This window comes from Cynocephalus volans, chromosome X (assembly GCF_027409185.1).
Source record: "Cynocephalus volans isolate mCynVol1 chromosome X, mCynVol1.pri, whole genome shotgun sequence".
Lineage (NCBI taxonomy): Eukaryota > Metazoa > Chordata > Mammalia > Dermoptera > Cynocephalidae > Cynocephalus > Cynocephalus volans.
Window position 1 is genome coordinate 144,601,906 of NC_084478.1, and position 12,600 is coordinate 144,614,505.

Below are 12,600 nucleotides of genomic sequence, written 5' to 3' on the forward strand. Positions count from 1 at the left end.
ATTTCCTCTCTTTCCTACTGTAGACACCACTGCTAAAGACTCTCAGCTCTTTCTTCAGTTCAAGCTGCCATGCTTTGGCAGGACAGAGTGGATGTCAAGATTAGTGGAGGAGGTGGATGGGGTAGGGGAGCACTGTTCCTGTCTTCCTCTTATACATCCCGCGTAGTGTCAGCATCAAGGAAGGAGAATCTCTTTGTCTTCATTTAACTGAACCCTCCCTCCCCGATTCCTAACCCTAGGCCACATCCCATTCCCCAAACTACAGTGTCAACTCAACTCTGAGTCTTCAACCTTCCACCATCCCCTAGGCACTCATTATTGTGTCACTAGAGGCCATTCTCTGTCTTGATAAAGTCCCAGCCCCATGGAGATGCTTGGAAATTTTCAGCTGAACTCCTGAGTACTTAGAGTTTGCGGGCTACTGGCAGTAGCTTGGGAATCTTCATCCCACAGCTGGGGTTGTAAAGGTGAGAGATGTGTTCCTGGTACCTCAAGTTGAAACACAAAACGATATATTTTTTCTCTAGAAAAATTGTTAAGGTATAAATAATGAATTCCTCTGGTACTCTTCATGCTATACTAGTGATACATTTGTGTTAAATTGTCTTGTGGGAGGACTACCTAAGGAACCTAAACACTATTTTTATGGGAAAATGCTTTCAAATTCCAAACATCTTACTTAAAAATGGACTTTTGGAACACAGTCCATTCACAACTTGGCTGCTGCCAGTATAGTAAAACCAGCTCTTCCACTTCCAGTCTGCTCTGTGGTCCTGCAAAAATTCAGAGAATACAACTCATGAAATGGTATGGAGAGGTATCCCTCGTATTTCAAGCTATAGTTGGGGGGGAAAAAAGGTTTTAATGGTTTAATGTTTAACTGATAGAGCTGAGTATATGTGTGTGCACATGTGTGTACACGCACCTGTTTTAAAATTCAGATGCATCCCCCATGACCCCCATTTCTCCTTCTTCAGGGCACAGTGAAGATAATTCCATCTGGCGTAATCATTTGCTTTTTAAGCTACACATTCCCCTTTTCTCATCTATTTATAACAGAGGAGAAGTAAACAATATTCTTTCTAGGTTCCATATATGTACCAAAAATACCCACTAATCATGGCTGATAAAGGTTGTCAGGTACATTAAAACAAATGAAACCTGTGAATTGAAATCAAAATACTCAGTGTCCTCAAACTCTAAAATTGCATGGGAAGCATTTGAAATTTCTACAAGTCTCCATTTACCTCCTTTTTCCTTAACGTAACTGTCATTTCCTTTCAACATCATCATTCAATGTAATAATTTAAAGATGTGGGGTTTTTTTTTCTGGGTTTTATAAAAACTAATAGTTTGACAGTAGCAAGCAGTACTTTTATTTGTTTAGTTAGGTCATAGACTAAATATGTTAGGGGGGTTCTAAGCTCAGAACTTTACTTTTATTTGTAATGTTCTATGGGAAAAAATATATTCTGGGTCCAAGTCACTTTTTAACCTGTATTTTAGAGTCAGTGCATTAGTATGTGAGATTTAACATTTTTGCTAGTATGTTATTTTGGCTCAGGTTTGTAATTATTAAATTGTTTCATGGATTCACAGGGTTCAAAATTATGGATAATAATGGAATACCTGGGTGGTGGTTCAGCACTGGATCTTGTAAGTATTTTAAAATAATTACGCATGCACTTGCAGCCATTCTTTAACGCTTTTCTTTTAAGTGAAGTAAGCAATGGCTTTTGAGCAAGCTAAGTGATTGCTTTAGTTAATATGTTCAAATTAAACTCTTTCTTCAGGACCATTACCCTTATGTAGATATAGCTTTATTGTAGTTTTGAGCATGTTACTGACATTCTAAGAGTATATATAAGATATGCAAATGGCTTAATAAAACAAAGTCCCCCAAATTAGGAGTGGGTGTGTGTCAATTGCTGTCAGATTTGAGTTTGACTTTTGCAGTCTTATTCCAGAAAAGACTGAGTGTTCTTCGACTTTTAAAAAATATTTAACTGAGTTAACTGTCACTAAAAGTAGTTATGATGGACTGAATGTTTATGTTCCCCCAAAATCCATATGTTGAAATCTTAACTTCAGATGTGATGGTATTATGTGGTGGGCCTTTGGAAAGTAATTCAGTCACGAGGGTGGAACCCTCATGGATGGGATTAGTGCACTTATAAAAGAGACCCTAGAGAGCTCGGTAGCTCTCTTTCTACCAAGTGAGGGTACAGTGAGAAGAAGGCCATCTGCAGACCAAGGAAGAGTACCTTCAGCAGACACTGATCTGCCAGCGCCTTGATCTTGGACTTCCTGGCATCCAGAACTGTGAGAAATAAATGTTGTTCTTTAAGCCACCCAGTCTGGTGCCATTTTGTTACAGCAGTCCCAACTAAGACAGTGGTTCTAGGATTCTGACCAGGTAGGCCTACGGATCCAGTTCTCTACAGAGTTCTCTCTGCCCCTCTGTAGGTCATTTGGAAATGTGATGGCGCGCTGTGGATTATCACAACGATTTGGAAGTTCTATTGCCATTTCCATGGGCAGGGATGAGAATACTCAAATCCTGCCGTGTCCAGGCAAAATTCTGCCCAATGAAGATGTGTTTACACACAGAATGACTTGGAGAAACACTGATTGTTTCCCCCAAGTTAGTGTGATCCTATCAATGTTGAGTTTTTTCCCCCTTAAAATCCTCTATATGACATATTTAAAATTCAATATGACTTACAAGAGGCAACTTTGTGTAGGAGAATGACTACTGGGCTGGCCTATGAGAATCTGAGGTTATAGGGCTGGCTCTACTCATAACTAAATCTGTGATTATGAACTAGGCACATAAACTTCCCCCAGACTTGGCTGTACTACACCAAGTTGCACTAAATTATTTCTTAGTTCTCTTCCATTTTTAATATTATATGACTTAGATTTTATCTGCATGCTTCTGCCTTTGAAATTATAGAGTATGCTGTTTCTGAGAAAGTGTTTTGATTAAGATCATCAAGTAATATTTTAGTTCTGTTTTTTTTTTAAAGTGGAGATGAGTTTTCCTAACTGCAAGTGATTAAATATTTTTAAAGGGCTTTAACCCTTACTGTCAGTGATTCAAAGTTTCAAATAATCCTATGAACAAAAATGACTGTAAGGTATTTTCTTTCCTTTAGGCAGAAGGAACCATACTTAAACTATTTTAAAGAAATGGTAATAAAACTTGATGGAGAGCCTAGCGTCATCTACTAGGAATTCAATTCAGTTTAATCAGTTGCTGAGTTTGGTAATCCTTCCTTGTGTCTCATCTAATTCTTATATCTTTAAGCTTCAGTTAATCTTTTCTCTCTCTTTTTTCTAGTGAGAAAACACCACTGATGTTTCTCATATAATAATCCTTCATGCATATGGAGTCAGGCTTCATTGTCCTCTTGAAGTTAAATGATCTCATTTCTATTTGTCTTGTCACAGAGTCTTATTACGCAATAGTTTGTTCATTAGCTCCACAAGAAGCTTCTCAATTGCTCTGCAATCCTCCTTCCACTTTTGAAATATTAAGAGCCCTTTCCAAATTTATCAGTTACCTTATCTGGCCTCCCAAGGTACTAGCTATGTCTCTTCCCCATTTTGCAAGCATTGGCAAAGCTATCACTGATATCAGGATCACTGATAGCAATGTTAAGCATTGAACACTGGCCTAACCCCAACTAACAACCCTAATCTATATCCCCTAGTAGTATTTTGGTCAGTTTTATGAAGTCTCTGAGTGAAAGGATTTTGAGATCTTAATCTCATCCTGCCATTCTGATCTCTATCTAATAGAACAAATAGCAATTAGTATAAATTCAATGAATTAAAAATGTTAGCACAGTGTTGGTTAAGAATAAAAAGACCTAGGTGTTAGGTCCAGTTGTTCCACTAACTAGCTAGCTGATATTGGGCAAGCCATTTAACTGCATTGTGCCTTAATTTCCTTGAATGTTAAATGAAGAAATTGGATTAGAAATCTCGTTTTGTTTTTCTAGCTCTAAAATTTAATAATATTGTGACTCAATTGTAAACCTCACTGAACTGAACTTTATAGGGAGAGCAAATGTTGAGAAAGTGTGATCTTTCTTCTCCATGTACAATCCTTTACAAATGGATATTATCATTTTGGGGAATCTAAGAAAGGATTAGATGTAGAGGAGGATTCTGTTACCAGGAACAAGAGAAAACAAGAGGGATGTTGAGCAGAGTGTTTCTCACTTTAAACTGGTGCCTGACCAATGGGATAACATAAGATTATGACTTATAATTTATGTCAACATTATATAGTGCGTATATCAAGAGTCCCTCCCATTCTTGAAAAAATTAGTTGCGTGGACACAGACTTTGGGCATATTGTACATTATTTTATTGAATTTATTATACCCAACTTCTTTCCAAAAAGAATTGCGATGGATTTACAACAAAAACACATAATTAGGTGAATAGAATAAAACATGAGCACCAAGAAAAAAGGTGGAAACAATATTCTAACCACAAGAGAAGGCATGACATACCATAGCATGCTGCATTAGGGACTAGCTGGAAGTCAAAGGAGTGTGGGGAAAATCCATGAGCCCACAAGCGTACGGTCTTTGAAAGAGCAAATATCTTTCTCTTGTGCATCTTCACTTGACAACAGAGGCAAATTACACAAGGTTAGTACACTGCCATGGGGGCAGAGGTGTTACCTATTAGAAACATAGCAAGGTCTTCAGTCATTGGAGAGAAGCTCAAATATGCGCTCCAAGGACAGTAAACCAAGATCTTGACATTATCTCTTCCAAGGTTGTATTGGAAATAATGAAAACAACTTCTGTTCCGTGTATTTTACCTTTCTTCTCTTTTAAACTCCCTTTTTTCTCCTTTTCTAATCATTTCCATTGTCTAAGGAAACATTTTAACCACAAGGTTTGGGACAGTTTTCTGTGTGATAAGGAACCAGGAAAACCTGGCCACACCACAACCCCGTGCCCATTTCCCTGCCTGACAGTCTTTCCTCCCATCCTTCTCCAGCACCCAGTTAATTGAGATATTACTTACACCCAATTTTAAACTGAACCTAAAATACAGCAAATAAGCTAATGGGTCTTTAGGATCCCTTTTTTTTGTTGTTTTCACTTATTTTTTAAAAATTCTGTAGTAGGTAGTATACTGGCTTATTCATGCTATGTTTCGAAGTCCTTCAGAATGATAGTACCCCCTACATGGAACTCATTAAATTTCTTAAGTAATCAAGGGTATACCTCTTCTGGCCCTGCCAAAGTCTTATGATACATTGATACTAAGTGCTAATTCTGAGTAGTGTGACATTTGTCCTTCGGATATTTGGTAGTACTTCAGAATTTCATTGCCAGCCATCAATAAAATAATATGCCATTTTTACTATTTAGAATTATTTTAATCTCTACTGTTTACATAGGATCTTTTGGGATGGAGGTTGATAGATTTGAAAGTAAGTAGATAATGTTACCTAGAAAAGGGACCTACTGAATTACAGACATCCCTGGAGTATGCTATATAGCCAGACCACAGTTAATATTAAATGGTGAGAGCGAAGTATGGGTTCTATTTTAAGCTGTTAAATTTCAACATGAAAGTACCTTTTATTCAGCATAAATATGGCATTCATGAAAGATGAAATACACAAGGTGCCAAAGAGCTGTGAATCCCTCCCAGTGTGAGGCAGAGTGGGCAATGTTTGATTTCCACCACCTCTCCCCGCCTTCTAGCAAACAGAACTCTACCTCAGCTTTGACTTTAGATTCCCACCCTTTCCTGTAATAATATTGTACAGTCCACTGTTTGTGCTTTATGAGGTACCAGAATTTTAAAATAACCATTGATTTTAAAGAGAGATTTTCAGATATTCCATTACAAGTTCTCCTGAAACCTAATCATTGCTTTCCTTGTAGTCCAGTTGGAACTATTGGCTTTGGTACAGGGATGGGGAAAGAAAGGGAAATGTGTTATGTTTATTTGAAAAACAGTATCCCTCCATGATTTGAAAATTTTTTTCAATGAAAGTCTGAATAGTTTAATTATTCTGTTCTTGGCTAAATTTAATATTTGAATCTCAAAAAGGCTCCATTCCTTACAATATTATTGAAACACATAAATGCTAAGAACTGTGCTACAAGAGCCAACCTATGTGATCGAGTAGTTGCTGTGGAAATCTTATGGACTGTCTGACTAAAAATCAGTTCAGTGTCAATATTTAATAACTTTTAACAGCAAATGCCAGAATTTAAGTAACTGATTTTTCTCCATCTGAAAAAAAAAGATAACCGATTCCGTCATTATTTAAGTGTATTTGTTAAATCTTTGATATAAACATTCAGGAACCTCAGAATTTGGAGCTGGGATATAGGTTAAGAGTGCTCATATTATCTTTCAAGATTAAATTGAATAATTAAAAAAAAACATGTCCACCCCTTTGACTTAACTCTTTTTTCTTCCTGCATATTTTTAATTTTTCCTTATTTAACTATTGGCTTAATAAACAGAACTGTTTCGTATATCTAAGTGATCCTCTTATTTACAAGATATTGATTTTGAATTTTATTTTTTCAAACTTTGATACCTGTGTGTGTGTGTGTGTGTGTGTGTTGTGTGTATTTTTCCCCTTAAGCTGCGAGCTGGTCCATTTGATGAATTCCAGATTGCTACCATGCTAAAGGAAATTTTGAAAGGTCTGGACTATCTGCATTCAGAAAAGAAAATTCACCGAGACATAAAAGGTATACAAAAGTCTAATATGAACCTGAGAAAAATAGATGCATTTTGGGGAAGCTGAGGGTTCTTTTCTTTTCTTTTTTCCTCCTAGCTGCCAATGTCTTGCTCTCAGAACAAGGAGATGTTAAACTAGCTGACTTTGGAGTTGCCGGCCAACTGACAGATACACAAATAAAGAGAAATACCTTTGTGGGAACTCCATTTTGGATGGCTCCTGAAGTTATTCAGCAGTCAGCTTATGACTCAAAAGTAAAGTGTTACCTGTACAAACTCTTTTGCATTTAATAATAAATGTAGTATAGCATTACTATCCTAGTTAATATACTGCCTTATCTTTCCTTCCTTTTCAAGTGTTTCTTAAGCTAGAATTATGTTATATTTTGCTGCTTAATCATAAATTCCCTTGATGCTGGTAATATTCATTTCAATGGCTTTCCATCCCACTTGGAACGAATCCAAAGTTCTTCCTGTGATATGTAAGGATGTACATGATCTGGCTGTTGTCTGCTTTTCCAGCCTCATCTCCTACCACTTTCTTCTGTACTCTATCTGCTTCAGCAACAGTGGCCTCATGGTTATTCCTGAAACATAGCAAGTACACTCTGGCCTCAGGACCTTTGCACTTGTTCTTCTCTCTGGAATAACCTTTCTCCCAATAAGGTCTCTGCTTAAACATCACCTATACCGAGAAGTCTTCCTAGCCATCCTATGTAAATTTGCAACCCCTTTAACTCTATCATTTATTATTTCCTTACTTTATTATTTTCTTCACAGAACTTAGCACCATCTGACATCATATTTATTTATTTATTTATTTGTTTATCTGTCTCTCTTACTAGAATGTAAGCCCCTTATAAGTCTGGCTTATTCACCACCTAAATTCTCTGTGCCTAGAATGGTACCTGGCACAAAGTATGGAATTCAATAAATTTTTGTTAATAAAATTCTATTAATAACAATTTATTAACAACACATTGCTTGAGATACTTTAATACTGTATGACCATTAGGGTCCACAGGCTATTTTCTGGCAGTATATTGGAATGAAGTTTCAACGTGTTATATTATTTTTTTTCTTTCTCTTACCTTAGGCTGACATTTGGTCATTGGGAATTACTGCTATTGAACTAGCCAAGGGAGAGCCACCTAACTCTGATATGCACCCAATGAGAGTTCTTTTTCTTATTCCAAAAAACAATCCACCAACTCTCATTGGAGATTTTACTAAGTCTTTTAAGGAGTTTATTGATGCTTGCCTGAACAAAGATCCATCATTTGTGAGTATACATTGCTCTTACTACTATTTATTTTCTATTAGATCTGCTTATAGCAAAGGTGGCTTTTTCTACAGTAGAGATTACAGTTTGTGTGAAAATTGACTAAGGTCCTTCCAAGAAGGACCTTCCCTCTGTATTGCCAATTCTATTCAGTTCTTAACCATATCCTTAGTTCCTTTCTTCCTCCCTGCATCTTTTTCTTGGTCCCCAACTTCCTCCTTATTCTACTGATCATTTCCTATTTCAAGGGGAAAGAAATTTGAGAAATAAAGTTCATTTTATATTATGTCATTATTAAAAGTTATATGTATAAATAGTCACAATGATTTTATTCAGGTGTGTTTTCATAAAGTCATGTTTCTGTTTAACTACTTTTATTTAATGTATAAAAACTACAGCATAAAGTTGTATACTTAATCTAGTGAACCTCACTCATTTACTTGGCAGATTTGATTACAGTTGTTTTACTGTTGCTAAAATAAAACTGCCTTGTGATGTCTAGAGACTAGAAATATACAAGAATTGTCTAAGCTTGATATAACTATTTTTAAGTTGATAATAGACATACTTCCATTAATAAAAAGCTAGAGGGGAATATCTTCCACAGCACCTAGTTGCTTGCATTTAGATGCGATAGAAATTGATGCTTGATAGAGAAGGGATTATAAAATGTATACAAATAACAAAATTAGGGGTTCATAGTTCATAAGATGTGTACAGATAATAAAATTACAGCCTTGCTAGTTTTCATCAGTTTTTTTTCGATTTATAGTAAATGTAATAAAAGTATTTTAAAGCATTATTTTGAAATGTTTCTAAATTTTCACTTTGCTTTCTAAATCCTGCCATGTGTTTCTCTGCTTTTGAGAAGGCTGGTAGATAGGCTACCTGCAGCCCATTGAGATTTAACATATTGATGTACCAAAGTAGTGAATTTAATTTGATTGCCTTGAGCCACGTCTAAAACAGAATTAGCTGTTTTCTCACAGCACTTTAGTTGTCCTGATGTCCACAGACTTACTTTTATACCTTTCAGCTTAATAATTCAAATGATTTTTTACCACTCCTTACAATCATAAAGAGCCTAGAAATAGTCATGCATCCTTCATTTTTTTCCTTAGCGTCCCACAGCTAAAGAACTTCTGAAACACAAATTCATTGTAAAAAATTCAAAGAAGACTTCTTATCTGACTGAACTGATAGATCGATTTAAGAGATGGAAGGCAGAAGGACACAGTGATGATGAATCTGATTCTGAGGGCTCTGATTCGTATGTATAAATTAGTTAATTTTTATGTAGGTAGCCCAGTTTAATATTGCATATCTTTTAGCTATGATCTAGTATGCTTGTTCTAGCATAAAATATAAACCATATTCTGAGGTTTCACCTTAGAAACTGTGAAAGTCTTTTTCAATCATAGTTCTGTGGAATACAATGAATTTAGAAACACATTTTTCTTGGAAGTGAATAGCTCTAGTTTTAAATGGTCTCGGTCTAACCCCTAGTGGATACTTGAGTATATTACAAAATTTTGGAGCAGGATTCGATTATATAGGTGTTTTATTAGTTTTTCCAAAGTAATAAGGAGCTATGTCTTCTCATACTTGATGATAACCTGCAAAATCCCTGTGGAGAACTGACCTCCAGGCCTTTCCCACCTCTTGGCCACGTACCAAACCATGATCAGACTGGTTTAATTAAATATTTATGTATGATTTTTACCCCCTTAAAAAGGCTACAGTGTTTTTTAACGGCAGCATTTACACTAATAATTTAGCCTCTGAGCCCCTAACTTTAGACTAGGAGAGTCTATAGGCTACACCAGAATTTACTCCTTCAGTGGCTGGACTGGCACAAAAGCAAAACCAAATTTCTTTAGATAATACTTGCACATTCCTACATTTATGAGAAACTGCCCAACATTTGAAAGGAATAAAAAATATCAGTGTAGTTTATACCCTGTTCTAAAGGTTGTTAGCTTTAGCTGTCCATGAGAGTCACCCATAGAGCCTTTAAATCACAAGCCATACTACTGGAGATGCTGATTCAGTTAGTATGGAGCTGAGGGGACAGATATTTATATATGGTAGGAGGTCTCCACCTGGGATCCTGATGTACACTTAGAGTTGAGAACCACTGCTGCTCTTTAGTAAAATGTAGTATCCACCTGAAATGGATATCAAATGCTTTTTTAATACTATGAGTTTTTAAACTTTGGGACAATTATCTCTTCAGATTTTGCTTGCATTGATTTGATGTTTTCACCAAACTGAATTATTTAGGAATTTATAGAGGTACCTTTGGTAATCTCTTTAGGGAATCCACCAGCAGGGAAAATAATACTCATCCTGAATGGAGTTTTACCACCGTGCGAAAGAAGCCTGATCCAAAGAAACTGCAGAATGGGGCAGTACGTACATGGAGATGGTCACTTCCTCCTAACAGACTTTTTCAAACTATGTAGTGAGATTATAATGGCCAAAAACTGTTACAATTTAATAGGCCTAAATGCCTGTCTGCCTCACTATGTATATAGTATGCTTTATTTGTCATTAGTTTTGAGCTAATTAAGAAAAGGTAGTAGAAATTATTTAAGTGGCCATTGGTATTTTTAAAATGCATTTCATCTAGAGATACATAAGCCCAAGGAATCATAGATAGCTATTGTAAGCCTAGAAGTTGAGAGACCTTCTGGATGTTGGATGGGAATTAGTGATAGGAAGAATGCATAGGGAGTTGCCTTATATTGGGTCTTTTTGGGGGAAGGGGGATTCAAATTAGTCCATATTTCTTTTAAAATAACTAAGACAGACATGAATGATCATTTTCATTTCATGTGTATAATCTATATTATTTGTTCAAAGGAGCAAGATCTTGTGCAAACCCTCAGCTGTTTGTCTATGATAATAACACCTGCGTTTGCTGAAGTAAGTGCAGGTTCATTAGCACTGGATGTCTATTTTAAGTCGTATAGTATTTTAAATACTATAGCTATTGATCTTTCTCAGCTTAAACAGCAGGATGAGAATAATGCTAGCAGGAATCAGGCAATTGAAGAACTCGAGAAAAGTATTGCTGTGGCTGAAGCTGCCTGTCCTGGCATCACAGATAAAATGGTGAAGAAATTAATTGAAAAATTTCAAAAGTAAGCTTGAAATGTAATTTTAAAAAATTATTTTGATATTTTCTGTTGGGTGTTAATTTATGCTCCAATATAATTATCTTGATTTCAGTCATTTCAGTTATTCCTAAGAAAGTCACTGTTTAATAGTCGTATGCTTGAAAACAGTTTGGTTTGTTGCTCCTTTTAGATACTAGCTTTTGGAATTATTATCTTTAGGCAGGACCAAGGTAGTTTTCCACTGAATGAAATAGTGTGGCTTTTTTTCTTTGCCTGGTAGTAAGAGTACAGTAGAGACAAAAGGTCACTGAGCATATTCTTATTTGGGCCCTTGTAAACATTATTTAAGAATGCTTCCATTCTTGCCACTACCCTCAGTATTTGAAGAAACACAACTATGCACATAGTTTCCAGTGCTAAAGTTCCTAAGTTTGACTCCCATATGAAAAGTTAAGGGAAGGATTTTAGGGAGAGGATCTCATTCGAGATGATTAAAAGCCCTTATGTTTGACTTTAGTTTCTATACTGACTCGAACTATTCGTTTGATTTTATTCACATTCATAAAAGTTCTTACATTTAATTTTAAAATTCTTTTTTAAACAAGACTTTTATATGCATTCAAACACGTACACTTCCTTAGCTCAAGCAAGCTATAAAGCAATGCTGATTTTATCACACACTCTCAAAGATCTTTCTATCTGATAAAGCCCACTTGTACTCATAAACTAAAGCTCCTCTTACAATCCCTTAGATTTTAATGGAGAACTACCACCTGTTTTCCAGTTTGCAAACAAATCAGTTGTAATTGTGAAACCAGATGCAGAAGGGATTTTTCAAGTTGTTTATATTTTAATATCTACATGATGAGATTCATCTTGTTTGCTGAATCAGTTCCTACCTTGCAGAGTTCATACAAATGAAAAATATAAACATGTATGGTTGTACATCAGTTTAAGTTTTTCTTATTTTATAGGTGTTCGGCCGATGAATCCTCCTAAGAAACTTATTACTGGCTTCTGTTTCATATGGACCCAGAGAGACCCACTTAAGCTACTTCAAGCTTAACAATGCTTAACTCATGAGCTCCGTGTGCCTTTTGGATCTTTGCAACATTGAAGATTTGGAAGAAGCTATTCAACTATTTTGTGATGGTGTTTATCATTTTATATTTTAAAGAGATTATTTTGTAAGGAATAAGTTTTAATACTATAGTTTCACCTGTATTCTAGTAATTGTTGAGATACAGTTTTGCTTTTAGGTATTATTATTTTTTTAAGTTACTAGGATGAATACCTTTCATGGTTTAATCTTTAGTTAACTGTACACTCATGAAACGTACAGGTCTTTCAAAGTCATCCTAAGTATTCAACTTTTATAAATCATCAAGCTTCATAAAGCTTTTTTTACACAAGCATATTTTAAAAATGACTTGGTGGTAAGGCAGAGATAATCATAAC

The 12,600-nt window shown here is 35.6% G+C and overlaps 1 protein-coding gene across 1 annotated transcript in view; it reads left to right on the plus strand.

The window, feature by feature from the left end:
• STK26 (serine/threonine kinase 26) overlaps window positions 1-12,313 on the plus strand; it is a 46,911-nt gene extending 34,598 nt beyond the window's left edge. Inside the window, exons 4-12 of the mRNA XM_063083741.1 lie at window positions 1,600-1,656; window positions 6,641-6,749; window positions 6,836-6,993; window positions 7,835-8,020; window positions 9,142-9,290; window positions 10,338-10,431; window positions 10,886-10,948; window positions 11,030-11,166; window positions 12,117-12,313. Coding sequence (XP_062939811.1) covers window positions 1,600-1,656; window positions 6,641-6,749; window positions 6,836-6,993; window positions 7,835-8,020; window positions 9,142-9,290; window positions 10,338-10,431; window positions 10,886-10,948; window positions 11,030-11,166; window positions 12,117-12,141 — 978 coding nt within the window. The 3' untranslated portion in view covers window positions 12,142-12,313. The remainder of the gene's footprint in view (window positions 1-1,599; window positions 1,657-6,640; window positions 6,750-6,835; window positions 6,994-7,834; window positions 8,021-9,141; window positions 9,291-10,337; window positions 10,432-10,885; window positions 10,949-11,029; window positions 11,167-12,116) is intronic.
• Window positions 12,314-12,600: the final 287 nt, after the last annotated feature.